The sequence below is a fragment of the Phocoena phocoena genome, chromosome 4 (assembly GCF_963924675.1).
Source record: "Phocoena phocoena chromosome 4, mPhoPho1.1, whole genome shotgun sequence".
Lineage (NCBI taxonomy): Eukaryota > Metazoa > Chordata > Mammalia > Artiodactyla > Phocoenidae > Phocoena > Phocoena phocoena.
In genome coordinates, this window is record NC_089222.1 from 107,608,513 (window position 1) to 107,633,258 (window position 24,746).

Here is a 24,746-nt window from a genome sequence, read left to right on the forward strand (position 1 = left end):
TGATCAGAACTATTTAGATATATTTAGAAATTCTTTAGATACTATTTAGATATGCTAATACAGGTTTGATTCATAACTGATAACCTTTTATAATTATTTAGTTAAAATATGGGCACTCCTAAAAGTTTATAAGTATTTTCTCATTCTTGCCAACTTCTCTGGGTTATTGTGAAAAGTCAATTTGATAGGAGAACTAAAAACACTATGTAAATAAGAAAACATAACCATCAGAGTTGTTAAAATTTTTAAAAAGTGTCTTTGTGATCTACCATTTATCAACTGAATGACTAGAAAAGGTCATATGACCTCCACAAGACTTACTGTCCTTATCTACAAAATGAAAACAATTATAAGAGTCTTTGTAAACCTTTTACAACAGGATAGTTGTGTGGTTAAAATAAGACTAGCATGAGTGAACTTGAAACCTATGCCAAAATGAGGCCTTATACATCACAGACTCTGGATTCTCAACCACTCATGAACCTTGCTATTCACTTAGTTCTGGTTTCTCTAGAGCTCTTGCTTTGGCTTTCTGTCAAAACTAGCTACCTGGTTAATCTCTATTTCATCCCAGCTGAACTCCTTTACAATGTTGCCTTTTCCACATTTGTGGAACCAGAACTCATTCTCTACCCCTTCCAGTCCTTCCAATTGTTCTAAATTTTTTTCTACCTTAACAGTATGGAGGGGCTATTCCTATGTCTCAGGACTTTTCCACTTCTAGCTATATTACATTTTACCCCCTGACAAAGGTTCATGCCTCTGTCCCTCTTCTCTACAGCTCATTATTACTATTTAACCTCAACAAAAATAGCCATGTTGCCCTGCCAGTTTTGCCATGACTTTAGTTTGGATTCCTTTGCTGTTCAAACATGCTTCGGAAAGTCACAGACCATTGTCCTAGAATGTGTTTATTCTGCTTAGAACCTTGAATTTCAGAGCCATGAAAGAAATCTGAGATAGTAACTCAGTTCCCAGCGTTGCCATAGTAGCCCAATATCAGCATGTGTATTAAATATGTAATTAAGACTTCTGAGCTTAAAACTTGGTGAGGCACACTGTATGTAATTTTTTGACAAAATAATAACTTATCCTCATGGCTATTATTTATTATGAAATTACTTGGAGGCAGAAATTGCATATATATTTTCATTAATATTTAAAACAATTTGTTTACTAGGTTTTATTTTCTAATTTTAGAGAATAAAAAATACTTGGTATACTTAACACTGGTAAACTGTGGACTTTGGGGTGAAAATGATAGGTCCGTATAGGTTCATTGTAATGAATATACCACTGCTGTGAGGGACGTCAATAGTGGGGGATGTTGGACATGAGTAGGAACGAAGGGTATACGGGAACCCTGTACTTTCCACTCAATTTCACTGTGAACCTAAAACTCTCCAAAAAATAAAGTTTATTAATTAAAAAAACATTTTGGTGTGGTTACGTGACTTACTCAAGACCACTCAGGCCACAGATATCTACGGATTTATAATTCAAAGCTACTTTTATTTCTCTTTCTACTGCACCACACAGCTTTTTCTGCCCCAGAGCATGACAGCTTAGACAGTATATCTGAACATAAACACAGACCTTGATGATTAATTAGATGACTTTCTATAGCGCAGATGGCAGGAGAGAGACAAATACTGTGTAATTAACATCTACTAGGCATTAAGTCAAATCATATAAAATTGCCATCATGGTAGATCATATTCTTTTTCCCAAAATTTGTGAAAGGAAAGTCAAAATGGAGTCTATATTGGTAAGAGAGCTCCCTAAAATGGAGCCTGGAGGCTATTACAAAGTATGACTTATGCCCATCTCAGCCTGAATAGAATCTAACCTTTTGATCTCTTATTGTCCTACTTAAGACATCTAGATCATCTGCCAGAAATTCAAGATAATTATTGGGCCCATACCCTAAAATAACTTGTGGCAGCCTGTCTACTTACTGGACTACCCTAAAATAACACAGGATTCCTCAAGGACAAATATTTCCTGATTCACGTCAATCACAATTCTCACTAGGCAACTTTTTACAGCCTTGTGGCTTTTTGTCTTTATAAGCCCCTGACTCTTTCTCTTCCCTTGAACACTCTTGGTTTAACCAGAATCTGTGTCTCCTGAATTCAATTCTTAAGAGCCCAAATAAACTATTTTATTATTTGCAGCCTTCTGCACTGTTTTTCTGTTGACAAATTCATATTTTCCTCTGTTTTGGGCTAAGACATTTCACTCTGGATTACTTGCCTTCTTTAACTCCAGTTTGTTTTGTCATTTCTTCTGGCTGTGATTGGATTATATGACAATTAGTAAATAACCTGTGATTTGTAAAAAGGTACATATTAGGCTGAGGAAACTGTTTTGTCTTAATTTGCGTCTCATTTTATAATCTCTATTATGCTAATAGGAAAATGCATCAGTGTGTTTTTATCAGATTTCTTCTTAAATTCTAGATCATTTTGAAAATGGATGTGTAAGTGTTCCTCTAAAACACCTCACTAGTTATTATATGATATGTGATCTGTTTTCCTAAAGATTAAAATCTTTCTTCTTATTCAGAATAGTGATGTTATGTGCAATGCAATTATGTATACTAGATTCATACCAAATTCATAAGAAAAAGTGTGGTTACCAGAGGTAAAATAATAACTACAACATAAACATAATGTCAGGTATACAGAAAAATTTATCAATGACTATAATTATTTTCTTTTATAGAATAAATACCAAATATACATTTATTTGACTGAAAATGTCACATTGCTTTTGTGAAGTAAATTTACAAAGTGTTAAACATTTGATTAAAATGAATGATGATTCTTTAGCTATAGCATGTGGGGGGCAATCCCACACCTTTTAAGGTCATAACATTAATGTAATATAACAGCTTTTTTCCCCCTCTACTTCTATAAGTGGAGAATGCTGCTGCCAGAAAGCTGTCTGGAAGTTCAGCCAAAGAAAGAAGAAGGCTGCAAAAATTCTGGGAACTTTAAAGAAAAGTGGCTGGCATTAGCTTGGTCCTCACTTTAAACTAAAATTAAAACAATAGACAGACATGTACAGTAATCTCTCTTTTAAGGAAAGAATAGAATGCCTCTATAGTAATGTCAAGTGGAACAATTTGGTCCTGGTCCAAGATATGCAGCTGTTCCACAGGAAAACAGCAAAAGACTTCAATCCAAAGCAGGCAAATAAGGCATGATTGTTTATAAACAGTCACTGTGGCCCTCACATTTAGAACAAGAAAAACAATATTAGCATATAGGAGGCCAGGTTAGGAACATGAGTCTCAGTATGAGTTGAGTCACACCATCATTTTGTGATTTATACAAAAGATAGTGGTGCTATTTTTTCTACTATTAACTTGCCTAATAACCGTGGATAACTCATACTTTAGGAAATCATATATTGGTCAAACATTTTTAAAAAAAACAATATTTGATCACGGATTAAGGAAATGATATGTCAGCTACAAAATGTAAAGAAATCATATACCTGTTATCCACTTCTGATTCTAACCTGCTCATCAAAGGGGGCTCGGGTAGTTGGTAAGGATAATAGAAATCGGGTGTTTCAGGAGTCAATTAGAAGCTAAGACAGTATTGCTTCTCCGTGATTCCAAAATAACAAAATGGGGAATCAGGTGTAATAGCAGCAAAATAATGGAAAACTTTGACGGTGATTACCAGAGTAAAATAGGAAATTCGAACCTACCTGTTGGGTAAATGTGATATCACATACTTCATTTTTACTCCCACTCTTTACAGGCTTTTTTGATCCTATCTTAAAATATGGACAGCCTCTCTACTATTTTTTGTTTTAAAACTTCTGTTTGACATAACTTTCTTTTCTCATTCCTTTTCCACTTTTCATGATTCATTTTCTGAAATGGGTGTCCTTCCTGTTTTCTTTACTTCCCCACCACTTACTAACTCCCCGATTAATCCATTTCAATTTGTGTTCTGTTCTCTTTGCTCTAGTGAGACTTGTTTTCTTTATGATCAGTAAAATTTCCTTCTGGTAAAATCCAATGATTTCTTTTCAGTCTTCCCTTGTTTTATTTGTCCTATCTGCCTCAACTGGCACTGTTGGAGATCAAATATAAACTAGAGAGGCTAGAACTGAGACTGTCTTTATAGAGGTTAATGTCTTCATTTATTGGAAATGATAGTTACTTTGAAAATGCAGAAGAGTGTATTTTAAGATAATTAGGAAGGGCATAAGAGAAGCAGTGGTCTAAAGGCAAAAATGAGTCAAAGAAGTTGGCTATACCTTTAATGTCAATGGCCTGGAAGTCTACAAGGAAAGAAAATGGTAAAAAGAGAGCTGGGAATGAGAATACAAGAGAATAAGTTAATGTACATTTACTTGTGGACCATAGCACATAGAATATAACATTATGATCTATAATGATAAAGATAGAAAATAATAATTTTAACCCTTCTGGAGCTTATGAGTGAATTGCCAGAGGATACTATACTAATTAGAGGATATTCTATATGGCTGTAAACTCATGCTAAAAATAGTCAGTTTGGTAGGAATTTGGCAAGTTGCCAGAAAGGGCACAAATACAGCAGAAAGCCTGATAGAAGAGAACAGCACCAGTAAAATGTGTCTTGAGACTAGCCAGTTCTTCACCTTCAAGCATCCAGAACTTCGATTTCAGTGCTGCACGTTATTGTAGGGCCCATCCTAATTTTTCAAAAGTGACTTTGGCCAAGATAGGTGACAATTTAGACTCAGCAATTGAAGTAGCAGAAAATAGCTGAAGGAATGTAATCTTTGGGCAATGATTGAACTAAGTTTACATCCTGACTCATCCATTTTAAATCTGGATGAATAAGGAAAGTCGGTTAATACTGAACTTTAGTTTTCCTTTCTGCAAAACAAGGAGCCTTTTTATTTCCATTACCTATAGCAAAGTGATACTAATCAGGATCCTTCTGAGAAAGGTGACGTTTTCTATTTCTTAAACTTCTGGAACCTTTGTATTCTTAAATAACATAAATAAATAAGAGATTGTGTTTTTCATTCATCGGCAGTGCAGAGGATTATTGCATATCCAAGCTTATTTCTAGGTAACTGAAACAGAGACCACAATAAGGCATATCTATTCAACCATATCTGAGCTGAGGGAAATGGACTACTTAAATAGCTAATTACATAGATCACAATCTAAGTACTCACCAAAAAAAAAAAAATGTGGATAGTGAGAGTGGATATGGAATCAAAGAGAAGATCTTTGATAGGTAATTAGATGATATTTGAGCTGGAATGTATTTATTCCCAAGCATTCTATATATTATATTTCCCATCTTCACCTCATTTAAATGTGTAAATTGTACACATATGTACTTTGGGGCAGAACTATGGAGAGAAGGTAAAAGCAAAAATCCTTTGCTATTCCCTGATACTTTATCATATCTCCAAACACTGACCTCTGAGGTTATAAGGAGAAATGGAAGCAAAGGGTGGGGTGGGGGGGTGGGAGGGTGGGGAAAGAGGAACAGACAGAGTTGGAAAATAATAAGCAAAGGGAACAGGAGTGGAAATGGAAGGTAAAGTTAGGAAAGAAGCGCTGGTATTAGATATACAACATCGGGAGGAAAGAAACTGGATTTAAGTATGTCTAAAGCTGACTAGAGTCTGTTACACTTCTTTCTTAGTTAAAGCACTGATCTTACAGCCAAAAGCTCTGTTGAAACTGTAGTACTGAAATGCACTGTCACATTTTGATAGCACACTGCAGTTGAAAAATGTTTTCTATAAGCAACTTAAACTTATCAGAGGGTAAGAACTATAAAAATGAATTGTACAGGATATATGTAGTAAAGCTACTTTGAAAAAATTTGCTCCTTTCAAGGTTTAAAATGCCTTAAATGTTTCTTAAAAGATAGAAAAAAATAGAGTAATTTACAAAATGCTCTTTAAGTCAGTATATTTTAAATCTCTAGAAAATAATTACTGGAAGAGAGAACAGTTCTAAAATAACAATATGGTGATAAAGAAAGTATGAATTCACTTAGTGTGTTAAAAAGTATAAGACAATACAATTAAGGAAGTTGAAATTTCAGGCTTCTGTATTAAAATTACTATAGAAAAAATCCTCATGTGATAATATGAAATCTACACTTAAATAACAAATGTTATTAGAAACAATTTTTTAGTAATTAAATTTGATTTGCTCAAAAGCTATCCCATATAGTTATATATAAAGAATAATTAAATGCCTCCCATTAAAATTTAAACAGAAATGCAAATCAATTGGAAGCTTCTAAAAAGATCAAATAAGTGACTTTTAGTTCCATGTAGAATGCTACTATAGAAAGATCAAATCACTTCCAATGAAATAATCCTTATTTGGATACTCCATACTTGAATTTTCTATTAAATATAGATTTTCTATGAGTTAGCTGTTTATAAACATGAATGTCAAAAAGTAAAATTTTAGGGTTGAAGTTATGTTAGAACTCATTATTCTAACAATGAAATCGCTTTATAATAGAAAATGTGGAGTCTGTGACACTTTTCATTCACACTACCTCCAAACATATCACATTCACAAATTATGTCTCAGGGGCTACACTAGAGGTGTAGATTTGATCCCTCTTAGGAAAATGATTTCGCATGTAACTTTAAAACTTGGGCATATTTTCAGGATTCAATATTTTCAAAGTTCTTCATGAGAGAAGTTCAGCATGTGTAACTCCTACAATCTGATGATGTAAAAACAGTGACTGATTAAGCCTATACTCCTTTTAGGTTGAAATATCTTAGTAGGAAAAAAAAAAAAAAAAAAAAGAAAGAAAGAAAAAGAACAAAAAAATCACAGTTGGAAACCTCTCCAGAAACTTCACTAGATGACAAAATACAAGACCAATCTTCCACAAACACTTAATGAAGACATGGTTCAGGGGGTTTTCTGTTCTGAGATCACTTTGCCCACCAAGAAAATACAAAAATAGTGGATTTCTGCAGTTAAAGACTGCAATCAAAGCAGGATACAAGAAAAGTAAAAAATTGTATTGCTCATTAAATCACTTACAGTGGTTTTCCTTTGGATTCACAAGTCAAAATTAAAGGCTGTCCTTCTTGTGGAAAAGGAGTGGATGGTATAATCTTAACTGATGGTGTATCTAGGAGAAAAGAAAAAGTAATATTTAAAAAGGTCATTACACACATATAAAACTATATATATGTTCAGGCCATTTCTTGTAATTGTATATATTTATACAATTGTGTATATTTATATAGATTTAGTGAAACAGGGTCTGCAATTTTAAGAAGCTACCATCCTGTCCAGGAAAAGCTTACAAAAATATCTGAATATCTTATGAGCTCCACTGTGGTATTATTTCTGAAATCTGAATTTAAAAGTGAAATTGCAAAAAGTAGTTCAGATGAATATCAAGCATTTCATACAATTGTTTCTTCAACTATTTATAGATGGCTATGCATACTATTATTATGGACTGAATACGTTTATGTGCATTTGAATAACAACACTTTCATTGTTGCAGGAATACCAGGGACTCACAATAAGGAACCCACAAAGAACTTGAGATCAACTACTGTCTCACAAGCATTATGCAGAATCTTTTTGAAAATGCAGTAATGCTGCACTTAGCACATGCTGTTTGCTTTAAAGCACAGTTAGCAAATCATCTGAAATAGTTATTTAGAATGTTATTAAGAGTTAACATTTTGTTATATATGCTACAACATAATTGTTACGAAGTTATTTCCATTTAACAATAAAATCATCCTTTGTGGAAGAAGATGCAAAAATACTTTGAGACATTTATATTTCTAATTTTATGCCATGTAATATTGTTTAATCAACACACAGAGATACATATTACATAGAAAAACTGGAAAATAAACTAAAAACAGAGACAGTGTAAACAGGCTCATCCCTTTATGACACCTTGCTAGTGCTGGTTTTGTGTGGCTGACAGTCAACATGTAACTGTCTCCTCCTCTTGTTTCCATATCCTCAACAATAAACAAAATAGGCTCTGAATGCTCCAGGGGGTCACAATTATTCTCACCCTTCCCTTAGTTGTGATAGAAGAACTGAACTACCCTGAGGTTATAGTCATTCTCTGACTTTGAAGCCAATTAAATAAGTATCAATCAATTGTGTAATTTTTAGTTTAGTTATCTTATTTCAGGGAAATATTATGCAGATTTGTCATATATAGAACAATAAACAAGATCCTGTGGAAGGCCTTGTATCCCACTTATAAATTATTTATACTTTTCAAATGCATTCTTTCTCAATCCTTTAAAGAAAAAAATGCATTCAAGATAATCAACAATAATATCCCATTTACAAATAGTCATTCCATGTACATCATGGTAAAAAATTGTAGTATAAAATAACCCAGGAAGAAAAATTAATTTGAAGAAATATGACATATATTGTCATATTTTTAACCAGTAGAAAAAAATAATTTAATAAAGGATTGAAATATACTTCACTAATTTCATTACCATCATCACATTTATGGAATCAGTTAACATGATGATCATATAATTTTGTCTTCCAAGTAGAACACTTTTAAAAGTGAAGAGAAAATATTAATTATATAGAATAACAAGTGTGAACCAGAATGATTCTGGGAAAATGAGGGCTATCATCTTTTAAATTTTGACCATATATACATATAGCAAAATTTAATTTCATCCTGACATAGAAAATAAAGCTTCAATTCTAGAGAAAAAGGTGGCAGAAGAAAGATCAGAAAAGTGTGATGTTGGGGAAGAGAGTTGTGTTGTTTATCTATGATGATTAATTTTACGTGTCAACTTGACTACACTATGCGGTACCCAGATATTTGGTCCAAAATTCATTATTTGGGGAATTCTAGTAAGAGTATTTTGGGAAACGATTAACATTTAAATCAGTGGACTGAGTAAAGCAGATTCCTCTCCCTAATATGGGTGAGGCTTATCTGATAAGTTGAAGGCCTGAATAGAACAAAAAGGCTGACCCTCACACAAATAGGAGAGTATTCCTGTCTGATGGCAACTGAGCTGGCACATCAGCCTTTTTCCTGTCTTCAGATCAAACTGAAACATCTGGGTCTTGAGCCTGCTGACTTTCAGACTGGAACTATAACATCATCTCTTCTGGTTTCTCAGGCCTTTAGACTCAGACTGGAACTAAGTCATCAGCTCTTCTGGGTCTCTAGCTTGCAGACTCAGCCTGCAGATCTTGGAATCTGCACCTTTGTAACAAATCCCATTAGTTCTTTTTCTCTATAGAACCCTGACAAATATAGAATCCTTACAAACAGACCCTGGGATATTTCTTTTATGGGGAGTGACCACAGGGAGCACTGGGAAGTGAGATAGGAAGGGAAGGAAGTCAATCAAGCATGTGTTATTGAGCAGATTACCCTGTGGGCAGCTGCATGCAATCCTGCTGCGGAACTCAGACAATGTAGGGCTTGCCTCTGAGTCACCTCGCTTGATGGGCAAGGGAGAGGAGTATTTAGGGAATACTGACCAATACTCATTGGTGTTCGGTTGAGGATTGCTGGGGTGGGGATGCAGGTGTTATTTCCCTGGCACCCCTGGTCTACTTGGTGCACAGAAATGGTGTGTGCCAAACATGGGCAAGTCACCCCCAGTATCTGCCTCAGTGAAGTAAAATACACATTTCTGCCTGTTCAAGTAATTTATTAGAGGTGAGAATTTATATAACATATGGTCCCCTGAAGCATGGTTCAGCATTCCCTTTAGATCCAGAACACAGAATTTGAATTATAAGCAAGTGCAAAAGCAGATAATATGCTTAGCATGTATTTCTGTGAAACTTTTAGGAAGACCTCTAGGTTACCAAAATCAAGTCATATAATACAATACTGTTATTTTATTTCTGAATTACTCAATATGTTGATTAGTCTTTGTTCCTAAGAATTATCTTCCCTAGGTCTTTTTTAACACTCAACCCTCCCACCCCTCACAAACACACACACACACACACACACACTGATAGATACACATATATCTGATTTGACATATATCTCTGGCTACTCTTTCTCATATTCTGTTGGGTTGTCTTCTTGTATTTAACCTTTAAATATTGAGGTCACCAAGAATGGGATTCACAATCTGTTCTCACATAATTCTCTAGGTCCTTTTAGCCACACCCATCTCTGCAGTTTCTATCTACTCATTAACCACTCCCAGGTTTATATCCTAGAGCAGTTCTGTACCACAAGCTACACTCATGTATATGCAACGCCTATTTGACATGTCCAGTTGGATGTTGAAAAGACATGGCACACTCAGTATGTCCAAAAGGAACTCAGTCTCCCACTGACTGACACATTCTCCCCTGATATGTTCTTCTTCCAGCAATTTCTAGTTCTATAAATACCACCAGCCTCCATCCAGCTACATACACCAGACACCTCCTGTTCCCTTACCTTTTCTATAATCAATCAATTAATCAACAAGTTTGGTTGACTTATTTCCTAAATAATTTTGAAATCTACTTGTTGCTTTTTTATATCTCCACAACCTTTCTTTCATTTAGTCTACCGCAAAAGTGAATGGCCTCCACCATGTCAGCTTTTTACACCTCTAAATCTGATGACATCAATTTTCTGGTTAAAACCTTGCATGGTAAATCTTTTCTCTTAGGATTAAAAGAAAAATAATCAGCATAGTCTTTAAGTTCTATATGATCTACACAGGTCTTTACTCTCATGCCTTGTAACACTCAATTCATTCTTTGAATTCCAGGTAATTATACTTTCTTTCAGGTACTTTAATGAATATGTTTTTTAACTTTATACAAACTGTCTGAAATGCTCCATTTTGGGGGGATCCTTTGCCTTTTTAACTCTTTTAAATCCTAACTCAAATACTTGCTGAGGGCAATCATTCATTACCCTCACATTTGGTCATATATCTCTGCTGCATGTTCTCTTTTTCATCTCTGTATAACTTTTAAAAGGCATTTCTGTATCCTCAGTGTCTAGCATAGTGCTTTATACAAAATCTGTGCTTAATAAATAAATTCTTAAATGGGGGAACACTCTAATTTTTTTATTTTCTTATTATCATTTTAATACATTAATTTTAAAATATTAAAAACTGCTTAATTGAAATTTTGTTGGGGCCTGCATTTGTATGTAAAATTAATATTAAATGCTCATGTCACAAACCTTGCATTGAGTTTTATTCTTACACATATTTAATTTAATTAAATGTCTACTGCTGATTCTCTTCCTGGTATACATTTTCTGCATTAGATAATATTAGATAACAACTTTCCATGATTATACAAATGGCAATTTTTTTGTGTGTGTGTGGTACGCGGGCCTCTCACTGTTGTGGCCTCTCCTGTTGCGGAGCATAGGCTCTGGACGCGCAGGCTCAGTGGCCATGGCTCACAGGCCCAGCTGCTCCGTGGCATGTGGGATCTTCCCGGACCGGGGCACGAACCCATGTCCCCTGCATCGGCAGGTGGACACTCAACCACTGTGCCACCAGGGAAGCCCGGCAATTTGTTTTTTAATGCATATACCGCATAAATAACTTTTCGCCTCATCTAATTTTGACAGGGGAAGCACTCAATTGTGAAGAGATTATTTATATAATCAGTCAAAATTCTAGTTTACAGTTCCATGAAATGTCAGCATTCGTCTTTAAACATACCACGTTAGCAATGTACACAAAATTACATTTTGTTTTACATCAAAACTACAGTAATGCGATATTATCCCAAACTTGACTCTTTCTCATATACTTTAAAAATTTTTATTTTATTGGAGTATAGTTGATTTACAATGTTGCGTTAGTTTCAGGTGTACAGAAAAGTGATTCAGTTATATGTATTCATTCTTTTTTAGATTCTTTTCTCATATAGGTTATCACAGAATATTAAGTAGAGTTCCCGGTACTATACAGTAAGTAGATCCTTGTTGCTTATCTATCTCATATAGAGTAGTATCTGTGTGTTCATCCCAAGCTTTTGATTTATCTCTCCCTGCCACAGTGTTTACTTTAAAATAACATTTTGAATATGTAACATTTTACATGGCCTAAAAGTCAAAATATTTTATTTTATTTTTTAAATTAATTTTTATTGGAGTATAGTTGCTTTACAATGTTGGGTTAATGGGAAGGAAATCTAAAAAAGAGTGGATATATGTATCAATTTTTTTTAATAACAGGAAATAATTTGGGCTTTAATATATTTTTACTAATAATAAAGATCTCTATCATTACTATTCCTATTATATTTTCATTAATCACTTTATTGTATCCATAAGGGGGCTGATCAAGCACTGTTATCAAATTATCAATAACATTCTAGAAATACCATTAAATTAATGTAGAACTCCTATTCTTACTGAGATATCTCAACCAACAAAAAGACAAAACCAAAAAAAAAAAAAACAAAAAACCTGTACTCATCTCAAAAACTGAGTTAATTTTAAGAATCTTCAATTTCCAGGATTTTTTCAAAATATTTATTTTAATAACAGCAACCCCCAAGGTAAACATATTTTTCTGTATTCTTTATATATCAAAATGAATGGGGAATTTTTCAGGAGCAGCACAATGCACAGTAGATAATAATTTTATAAAATAATCTTCAAATTTATGCATATATTATTCTATTAATATTTTTACTAATCCAGATGTGAATAGGAGTCAGAAAGTAAACACCACATATCCAAACCTTTCAATGCATGTCTTTGCCAAGTTACTATTAAGAATTACATTTTTTTTTTGCCCCTGTCCATATATAAGTTATTTGTAGATTTTCTTCTTGGTTGTAGTTTTTCATTAAAAAGGATGGGGAATATTTCTTTAACCAAAGTTTACTTATACAGTAATCCCACACTTGCTTTGGAAATTATCTCTCTATTTTCCAGTCTAGGTGCAATATAAGTTGCATTTCACCCTGCTCTACTTCTTCACAAAACAGAATAGCACTTTTTCTCTCTTTTTTTTTTTTTTACTTTTTCTCTTTTTCTTCAGTACTTTGTGGATGATATTCTGTTTTTAAATTACTAGTATAATGTATTGTACCAATTAAACAGAAAAGAAAAGGGGCGGTTCGTAAAAATGCATTATTATTACCACTATTAATTCACACTTGCTTTATCCTATATGTTAAACTCAGATTTTTATTTTTACAAACTAATAATTTCCATGTTTGTTTTAAAATGTCTTCAAATAAGTCAACTCTAACAACATCATATTTATTGAATATAAATTTAGGTACACAGTACTATAATATTTATTACATATAATATGTAATGTTTATAATGTTACTATATATACACACATATGAATGAAAGGGAACAATAAATAATTAGATTTAAATATTTCAGGATATATACTGCTATTATAAAACACTGCACTTAGTAAAATATGTATTTTTTTTTACATGTCTGCTTCATTCACCACATTTTGAGCATTCAAAATCTCAGACCTTAACCTATTCGATTGTGTGTTGTCAGATCCTAACAAAATACTTGATATGTTGTAAGAGTTCTTTAAAGATTAGATGACTATATGAATATTTCCTATTTCTCTCAAAATGCAAGCAAATGAGGAAGTTTTGCACAAGCATATAAAAATAGGGATATGGTCATTCATCTACAAATAATTTTTCACTACTTACTAACAGGCAAAATATGCAGATACTTTAAAAGCATCATGTTTCCTCTCCAAGGTTTCTTTTTGTAGGAAAAATATTATTCTTTAGAGTCCATCTTTAAAATTAATAAGCTGTGGAAAAAACCCATACTTTTTAAAAGTATGGGTTTATTTATTTTATTTATCTGACAAATTCTGGGGCTAATTTATAAAGAAGCACAAGTACTTTCAAGAGATAGATTAGGGCTTTCCTGGTGGCACAGTGGTTGAGAATCCGCCTGCCGATGCAGGGTACACGGATTCGTGCCCCGGTCCGGGAAGATCCCACATGCCGTGGAGCGGCTGGGCCCGTGAGCCATGGCCGCTGAGCCTGCGCGTCCAGAGCCTGTGCTCCGCAAAGGGAGAGACCACAACAGTGAGAGGCCCGCGTACCGCAAAAAAAAAAAAAAAAAGAAAAAAAGAAATTGGTTTTTTAAATTATTATTCAAAATTTTAAAAGCTTTATGAACTTGGGAAGCCTCCTATCTTATTTGAATGATTCAGTATTTGAATCAAAGTAAAGATATTGATACAGGGGAATGGATTTTCCATATTTTTAACAAAGATTTTAGAAAACTGAAAAGATCTGTGATGAAACTACTATTAAATCACCTAATGGACAATCGGCAAGCACAGCTATGAAAGTATTTAGTGTCAGTGGTTCAACAATATTTATTCATCTCTAAGGGTTTTGAAGGTAGGTAAATAAAAATAAGTTTTAAGTCAATATCTTACCAATAAAAAAAAAACTTAGTCTGTAATCAAAGAAATACAACAGAAATTTAAACTTATATAAAAGTAACATCTAGCCTGTTATGATGGTGATGGCCAAATTGCTAATATAAGAGAAGCAACTATAAATGAATATCTAATATTAGTTTACTGTATCATTCCACAGTGTATAATATATTGGGGGAATAAAGATGGTTTATAGCTTAAAGCAGTAGTGATTTGCATTGCTCATGGCATGTGGATCTTTGGGTGGAAAGTGTTATCTTGACAATTTTATTTGTCCACAAAAATCATTTCCTATGAGCACTCCCAAATGATTCATTTAACAAACAGTTTTATAGGTCTTAAAACATGCAAGGCACAGTACTATTACTCATTTCTATCCATTGTCTCACTAGAATTGCAACATTAAAACACTATAACATAGTATATTTTTCACATTGTAACACCTAAAACTCACGTGTTAGTTTTCATAAACAATGCTACTGAGTGCTTAGCATATTCTTAGAAAAGTAAGCTCATCAGAGCAGAGATTATTTCTATTTTGTTCACTGGTTTATCCTCAGTCCTAGAATAACTCCTAGAATTCAGTTAAATATTTGTTGGATAAATGAATGAAGAATGACTTTTTGTAATTTTTCCCCACTACTGGTTAGGACCACTAGTGTGTTATAAAATCAAATTTATTTGTCACAGCTATCTTCTAATAATTATAAACACTGATAAAATACTTGGCAAGTAAGTCATTATTGTAAATGCTCTGTATGCACTGGCTCATTGAATTCTTTCATACAGCATATAAGGTAGGTTCTGTTGTTGACCTATCGTACAGAACATGAAACTAAGGCTCAGAGAAGTAACTCACTCTAGTTACACAATCATAAATCACCTTAGGCAGTTTGAATCTCTTTTTCCTGACCTTAGTCACTCCTCAACAACTTTGTTTCCTGTTCTCTCTTAGACTACAAGAGAGATTGATGCTTTTGGTAATAAGCTCTGTGTCCTCTATTCATCTTCAAAACCAACTCTTTCTCCAGCTGGATGAATTGGAACCTGGCCCAAAAGTTGCTTTTGCTCTATATGATCTGCAAGTTTTAAAACATATCTGACAATGTTTCTGAGTTCTATGCATAACCTGTCAGTCTACCTGTTTCTCTTTCCCTTCCTTCCTTCCTCCCTTCCTTCCTTCCTTCCTTCCACCTTCCTTTCCTTCCTCCTTCCCTCCCTTCCTTCCTACCTTTCTTTCTTTTTTAACTCTCTCACATCTGCCTCTCACATCCTTTTCCTCTCTAACAGATGAAAATATTCTTTGGGTGAAGGTGGTTAAAAGGTACAAACTTACAATAATTAAATTAATAAGTTCTGGGATGTAATGTACAGCATGGTGACTACAATTAATAATACTGTAGTGTATATTTAAAAGTTGCTGAGAGGGCTTCCCTGGTAGCGCAGTGGTTGAGAGTCCACCTGCCGATGCAGGGGACGCGGGTTCGTGCCCCGGTCCAGGAAGATCCCACATGCCGCAGAGCGGCTGGGCCCGTGAGCCATGGCCACTAAGCCTGCGCGTCTGGAGCCTGTGCTCCGCAATGGGAGAGGCCACAACAGTGAGAGGCTCACGTACCACAAAAAATAAATAAATGAATAAATAAAAGTTGCTGAGAGAGTAGATCTTAAAAGTTCTTATCACAAGAAAAAAATTGTAATTATGTGAGGTGATGTATATTAACTAACCATTATGGTAATCATTTTGCAATAGATACATATACTGAATAATTATGTTGTGCACCTTAAGCTACTTCAATGTTACATTTCAATTATACATCAATAAAACTGGAGAAAAAATATATGTGTATATATATATATTCTTATCTTATTCATTACAATATATCCTTCTCATCCATATTCTTCTCCTCCACGAACAACAAATAAATATTCCCACAGAAAATTTTTGTCAAGGAGAATTTAGAAACTTTTAAATATTTTACAGATGAAAGAGTTGTGATTCTTTATAGCAATTGTATTACATAAAGTTTTCTGAACAATTTGTTTAGCACCCTTATAAAGATCTCTTGCTAATTACATTAATACTAAAGACAATTATGCACCAGTTCACCTTTGTGAAACCACTTTAGAGTTTACTCTGAGATAGTGGCTCTCAGTTAGGGATGATTTTGCCCCCCAAGGACATTTGACAATGTCTGGAGACACTTTTGGTTGTTACAGTGTAGGGGAGAGGTAGAAGTGATATCTCTGGCATCTTATGAGTAGAAGCCAGGAATACAGATGAGCATCGTACCATGCACCAGACACCTTCCACAACAAAGAACTACCTGAGGCAAAATGTCACTAGTGTCCTCCTCTAAAATATTGACATTTACTCACTTCATTACCTATATCTCTTCCATGTTACAACAGACTAGGAAATACTAGAGAACTGTGAAACTGTGTGTATCTATATGGGATGCTTGGACTTCTAGAATGAAGGAAATGCTGAATACTCTAAGACCATCATGATACTTTCCTGAAATAAGAAAAAAAAAACTACAAATCAAGCTCAATCTATACCTCAAGGCCTACCACATTTTATTAGGAGCAGTGGGTTGATATACCCAGAGTTAACCAGAACCATTTCAGCTACAGCACTATATGCTTTTCATTCCCTCTGCATAAGATTGACTTTTTCTAAGATGTCTAATTTACTTTTCCTGTTTGTAATTTTGCAGTAAAACTGAAACTTTCCTTTTAGTGCTCACAATACTCTTTCATAATGCTCAAAACTGTCAAGTACTTTTCCTTTAACAGTCTGTTAAATTCCTATAATTCTAGTAAAAATTTATTCTTGTGGCCATCATTTATTTATTTAACAAATATGTATAAATTACATGTATGTATAATATGTACAAGATACTTTACTACTACTATTCAAGTGCTATATCTCCACAGCAATTTTGTCCCAATAAGAAAGATAAATCATGTATGGTTCAAAATAATGCAAAATTCAAAACTGAAAGGAACATAGCACTCTGATTAAATATTATGGGAGTTATGGAAGAAGAGATTATAGATATTTGTCAGAAACCAAGAAAATTACCTAGAGAAGTGGTACTTAAAAAAGTTCAAACAATAGATAGTATTTGAACTGGCAGAATTTTTCTAGAGGGAAAGAAAAGAAGGGAACCCTAGGCAAAGAGTTGGACAAGGGTTGGTGTAGAGACGAGTGTGGGCTGTATATGAGACATCTAGAAGTACTGTAAAGTATAGGGTGCGTTATCTGAAAAGGGGTGCTAAGAGTGACATTATAAGGGATTGTATTTTCAAAGCCTTGAATTTCAAGCTGAAGAATTCAGATATTATGTTAAAGGAAATAAGAAATCATCTTAAGTTTATGATCAAGTGAATGTCAGACTCCGAGCCAGGTTTTAGGAGATATTTGGCAGTGTGTAAAACTGGTTGGATCAGTGAGCAATTTAAAGCAAATTATGTCTCTATGATAAAGTTGAGCCACTAGGAAGATCTTAAGAAGAAAAACATAGCAGTAAAAATATAGATATAAATGCATCAACATTTTGTCTAGATTCTAATTCATAAATTTCTACAATTGTGGGCTCTAGAGTGCATTACTTTAAGTGCATTTTCTCTGTATCTCATTTATTATCCTTACTTTTTTAGCTTAAATTAATTGTTTCTCCAATATTTTATTCCAGTTATTAGAATAACTAAAATTTATGAAATAAAGAAATTTATAATTTAGATATTTGTAATAATTAAATAATAAAATAAATAGAATTTAGGAATTTATCAAATGAAACTCTCCTATATTAATATTCTGAAGTGGTGATATAAAATGCATAGTTTTGATTCGATATTGTTGATAGAGTTAGCTGTACTTGGGAGGGCAGAAACAAATTCAACTAGTTGATGGCTTCAGCACTGGAGATGGATTTCTTAGGAAAAGGCATCAGGAAGGCTGCTTGTCAAATTTCATCATTAGATAGGACATTTTAACACTCTGAAAGCTCATTTTTGGAAAAAAGCCTTCATATCAACATTTAAAAGAAAAAATTAAAAAAAACTAAACTCGTGTTTCTAAACATTTTCAAGCTATTTATGTTTTTGATGCTTTTTTAAAGAACATTTATCAAAAGCACCATGAAATGGATTCATCATGGGGACACAAAATGAAATAATAAACAATGAAATGAACACATTTAAAGTTGTTTTAGGTTTTATAAATCTGCCATGGGATGCCTTAAGCATTTAATGTTTATTTAACAAACATATAACATTAATACATGATGTATAGGTTAGTTCAAATATAATGATTTACAATAAAACTATAAGACAATGTAGAAGTTGACATCGTATTTCCTGTTTGTTAGCCATTTAGTCAACTACCAGGTTCATTTTTATTTAATACATTATCTAATCTTTAAAATGTCCCTTCACATATAATTTGGTAAATATGAGAAAGGCCAAAATCATCATCATTCAATCACCATCATCATCAACAATAAAAAAATTAATAATCCTTAAGTTATTGCTATATTTTGAAATATATTTAAATTGAGAAAACTCTAATGAAAAAATAAGAAGGTTTCCATGAAATTTCTCCTTTAGGATGAGGATATTTTGTTTGTAGCTTTTGTTAATGAAAAGGAAAAAATATTTTTAAAATTGTTTTAATTTTCCTGATACCACCAATTTTGTTTGATTTTTATCAGTGTTGAATAGTATATGTCCTAGGCAAAAACTACAAAGAAAATCTCCTTAATATTCTTTCTACTTATTTCATAGGTTCCTTGTTTGTATTCTCAAAAGAGGATAGAAAGGGTTTGCTAAACTTTTTAAAAATTTGTCATTGGGGTATAGTTGCTTTACAATGTTGTGTTAGTTTCTACTGTACAGCAAAGTGAATCAGCTATATGTATACATATATCCCCTCTTTTTTGGATTTCCTTCCCATTTAGGTCACTGCAGAGCACTGAGTAGAGTTCCCTGTTCTATACAGTAGGTTCTCATTAGTTATCTATTTTATACATTGTACCAATAGTGTATATATGTCAATTTCCATCTCCCAATTCATCCCACCTCCCCTTTCCAGCTTGGTATCCATACGCTTGCTCTCTACGTCTGTGTCTCTATTTCTGCTTTGCCAATACAATCGACTATACCATTTTTCTAGATTCCACATATATGCGTTAATATACAATATTTGTTTTTCTCTTTCTGACTTACTTCACTCTGTGTGACAGACTCTAGGTCCATCCATGTCTCTACAAATGACCCAATTTCATTCCTTTTTATGGTTGAGTAATATTCCATTGTATATATGTACCACATCTTCTTTATCCATTCATCTGTTGATGGACATTTAGGTTGCTTCCACATCCTGGCTATTGTAAATAGTGCTGCAAAGAACATTGGGGTGCATGTGCCTTTTTGAATTATGGTTTTCTCTGGGTATATGCTGGGTCCTATAGTAGTTCTATTTTTAGTTTTTTAAGGAACCTCCATACTGTTCTCCATAGTGGTTGTATCAATTTACATTCTCGCCAACAGTGCAAGAGGGTTCCCTTTTCTCCACACCCTCTCCAGCATTTATTGTTTCTAGATTTTTTGATGATGGCCATTCTAACCAGTGTGAAGTGATACCTCATTGTAGTTTTGATTTGCATTTCTCTACCAGTTAGTCATTCTGAGCATCTTTTCATGTGCCTCTTAGCCATCTGTATGTCTTCTTTGGAGAAATGTCTATTTAGATCTTCCACCCATTTGCTGATTGGGTTGGGTTTTTTTTTTTTTTTTTTTTTTTTTGATATTGAGCTGCATGAGCTGTTTGTGTATTTTAGAGATTAATCCTTTGTCAGTTGCTTTGTTTGCAAATATTTTCTCACATTCTGAGGGTTGTCTTTTCGTCTTGTTTATGGTTTCTTTTGCTGTGCAAAAGCTTTGAAGTTTCATTAGGTCCCATTTGTTTTTTTTTGTTTTTATTTCCATTTCTCTAGTAGGTGGGTCAAAAGAGATCTTGCTGTGATTTATGTCAAAGAGTTATCTGCCTATGTTTTCCTCTAAGAGTTTTATAGTGTCTGGCCTTACATTTAGGTCTTCAATTCATTTTGAGTTTATTTTTGTGTATGGTGTTAGGTAGTATTCTAATTTCATTCTTTTACATGTAGCTGTGCAGTTTTCACAGCACCATTTATTGAAGAGGCTGTTTTTTCTCCATTGTATATTCTTGCCTCCTTTGTCATAGATTAGGTGACCATATGTGCATGGGTTTATCTCTGGGCTTTCTATCCTGTTCCATTGATCTATATTTCTGTTTTTCTGCTAGTACCATACTGTCTTGATTATTGTAGTTTTCTAGTATAGTCTGAAGTCAGGGAGCCTGGTTCCTCCAGCCCCGTTTTTCTTTCTCAAGATTGCTTTGGCTATTCAGGGTCTTTTGTGTTTCCATACAAATTGTAAACTTTTTTGTCTAGTTCTGTGAAAAATGCCATTGGTAATTTTATAGGGATTGTGTTGAATCAGTAGATTGCTTTGGGTAGTATAGTCATTTTCACAATATTGATTCTCCCAATCCACGAACATAGTATAGCTCTCCACCTGTTTGCTAAACATCTTTGCGTTCAGAAGGTATGTTACCTTCCTGATAATGATAAAAATAATGCCAACCATGTATAATGAATTATCTGATTTAATCCTTACTCCCATCCCCCAAAATAAGAAGTACAGTTTCCAGATGAGGAAATTAAAGTTTAAAGTGACTAGCATGAAGTCACATAGGGGAACTTGGATTCCAACCTAGCCTTGCACTTCAAAAAATAAGATATTGATTCTCAAAGTCACATTGTATTCAAAATACATTTTGTTAAAAATGTTTATATTTCACCCCAGAAGTTTTTAATCTGTATTGTGACAACAAACATTGTGGTCCCCTAAAGTATGGGCCCATCTGTCTATAGGCATAGCTTACACACCATCTCAAGGAATCCATGGACTCTGATCACCACCCACTCATGGGCTCTAGTGTGAGCATCCTAGACTGAAAACAAGAACTAATACTTCCCTGGTGGCACAGTGGTTAAGAATCTACCTGCCAATGCAGGGGACACAGGCTTGATCCCTGGTCCAGGAAGATCCCACATTCTACAGAGCAACTAAGCCCGTGTGCCACAACTACTGAGCCTGTGCTCTAGAACCCATGAGCCACAACTACTGAGCCCATGTGCCACAACTACTGAAGTGCCCGCTCTAGGGCCCCTGTGCTGCAACTGCTGCGCTTGCTGCAACTACTGAAGCTCATGCACCTAGAGCCCGTGCTCTGCAACGGGAGAAGCCACCACAATGAGAAGCCCACACACTGCAACAAAGAGTAACCCCTGCTCACTGCAACTAGAGAAAGCCTGCATGCAGCAACGAAGACCCAACACAGCCATAAATAAAAAACGAAACAAAACAAACAAGAACAACAGGAACTAAATCACAAATTAAAAAATATTAGGCAGCATAAAAGAAAACTGAAAAGGCATTTTGGAGGGCAGGATAAAACTTTCTGCACTTAATAATCATTTAAATCACTGGCCTAGTTCCTGAAAATATAAACAAAATTTTAAAAAGAAATGCAAGGTTTATCCTTAGTATATTGCTAGAGATTTAAAATTATCCTACCTTGCAATTATAATATAAAAACATTGGATTCTTTTACAAATTTAAGATATATTATGAAATTATATGTATTATAATTCCTGTATTATGACAAATCTTGCTACTTTGGCATTCTATGAATTACCTCATTATCAACTCATTCCTAACTCATCAATTATTCCCGACTATGTCAAAAGGAATGACATAATAAGAAAATGGAAGTATGATTAAATCATATAGAGTAGTGGTGTCCAATACAGTAACAACCAGTCATATATGGCTATTTAAATGTAAATGTAAATTGATTAAAATTAAATAAAATTTAAACTGCAGCTCCTTAGAAGATCCACATTGTAAATTCTGAGTAGCTATATGTAGCTAGCTATTGGCTACTATTTTAGGACAGATATAGAACATTTCCATCATCACAGTAACTTCTTTTAGACAGTGCTAGTGTGGAAAGATTATGCAAGAGTGATATAAATCATTACTGTTACCAATCCCTATTTACTTATATAAATCATCACTGTTGCTCAGGTTATACATTTTCTTTCATGGTGGTGGGAAAAAAGTCTGGAAATAAAACACCATCATTGTAGCTATGTTTGGTTGTTTGTTGGTTGTTTAGCTTTCATGCTCTCAGTTGAGAATTAAGAATCTTTCATTTTCTGATTATAATTGCAAGAAGGGAATTGTCAGAGGAAGATATCTCAAAATTATTAGATAAGTCAATAAACACAAAGAGAAAATAGAAGTCAAGAATCTAGTGAAAATGGTGAAACAGAAGTCTTCACTTATTCTAGATTAATTTTAGTAAACTCAAAAATCAATAAGTGAAAAATTTGTTTATAAGGAAAAAAAGGAAGATTTCATCACGTAATATTTTGCAACATGATTTTGCTAAAAAGAATATATGATAATACTCTTTCATCTTTGATAATTTCTGTGCATAAGAATTTATACAGTTTACAAGTGGAAAAATGTTGTAGGTATTTGATGATAAAGAAATTAAAGCATTCATTTAAAAAAATAATTAGTGCTTATAAATCTAAAAATGAAAATGTTTTACAATTTTGGAAAAAAGATATTTTTACTTCCTTCGAAAAAATTATGAACCATCAAAGTTTTTTAAAGTATTACATTCTGACAACGCAGGTGCAGGAAGAACCAGAAGCAATGATAAATACGACACATTAAGAATGTATTTGAAATCTGAACTCTGTATTTACAATATGGATATGTTCCAGGATCATGCATGACATTTGTTGCCCATTTTGGGTAGATATATCATCAAACCCAGAAAAATATGAAATAGAAATTCATGTTTGCTATATTTAAATTCTTATTAAAAGTCTAATAAAGTTGTTTTACACTATCCCTTTCTCCTTTATTATTACATCTACACATTATTCAAAAAATAACTTAAAAACCTAAAACAATAAACCCTAAGAATAAAATGTCTATTAGACCCAGGTGATGAATGGTAATTATATTCTTTCCTGACCTTATCAAGGATTAATGTAATAAAGTTTAACATATTTATTGATTATATTTGTCTTAATTACAAATGTAATCAAATTCATAATAATTTGTAATTACAAATTTACAAATATGAACAAAATTCCTGAAGATGAAAAATAAACTCTGAGGACTGACACTACCTGACTTGAAGACTTAGCATAAAGCTCCATTAATCAAGAGAGTGTGGTATTGGTGAAAAAATAAACAAATAGATCAATGGAACAGAATAGAGGGCCAGAAAGAACCTTACATAAATATAGTCAGCTGACTTTTACTGAAGGAGCAAAGGCAATTCAATGAAGAAAGGACAGTCTTTTTAACAAATGGCGCTGGAACAACTGGTCATCCATATGCAAAGACATGGATCTAAACACAGACTTGACATCTTTCACAATAATTAATTCTAAATGCATCATAGATCTAAATGTAAAATGCAAAACTATAAAACTTCTAGAAGATTACATAGGAAAAAACTAGGTGACCTTGAGTTTGGTTTTACACTTTTTAGATATAACACCAACAGCATAATCTATGGGAAAAAAACTGATAAGCTAGAATTCATTAAAATTAAATGTTTGCTCTTGAGAAAAATCACTGATAAAAGAATGAAAAGACAAGGGGGGAAGTATTTGCAAAGGACATATCTGACAAATGACTGGTATCCAAGGTGCACAAAAACCTCTTAAAATGCAACAATAATAAAAAAAAAAATTTTAAAATTTCCAAAGATCTAAGCAGACACCTCAACAAATACACACAAATGGAAAATAAGCATATGAAAAGATGCTCAGCATCAAATGTCATTATTGAATTGCAAATTTAAACAATAAGGAGATACCACTATACACTATTTACAGTGGCCAAAATCTGAAACACTGACACTACTGAATGCTAATGAAGACGTGGAGTAACAGGAACTCTCATTCACTGCTGGTGGGAATGCAGAATGATTCAGCCACCCTAGAGGATAGTTTGCAGTTTCTTACAAACTAAACATGGTCTTCCCATAATAAGATATATAGTGTAAGGTAAACATATGTCTTTTTATGGTCACTTTATCTGTCTTTTGCTAAAATGTGGTTTAATTAAAATTCAAATGACTTTTTTACTTGAAGGAGTTGAAAACTTACGCTTACACAAAAACCTGTGCATGAATATTTATAGTA

The 24,746-nt window shown here is 33.5% G+C and overlaps 1 protein-coding gene across 2 annotated transcripts in view; it reads right to left on the reverse strand.

The window, feature by feature from the left end:
- The window catches only part of CADM2 (cell adhesion molecule 2), a 244,690-nt gene that overhangs the window by 91,569 nt on the left and 128,375 nt on the right, over nucleotides 1-24,746 (reverse strand). For both annotated transcript variants that reach the window (XM_065876194.1, XM_065876195.1), the window contains one exon: nucleotides 7,055-7,145. In XM_065876194.1, the coding sequence (XP_065732266.1) occupies nucleotides 7,055-7,145 (91 nt within the window). The remainder of the gene's footprint in view (nucleotides 1-7,054; nucleotides 7,146-24,746) is intronic.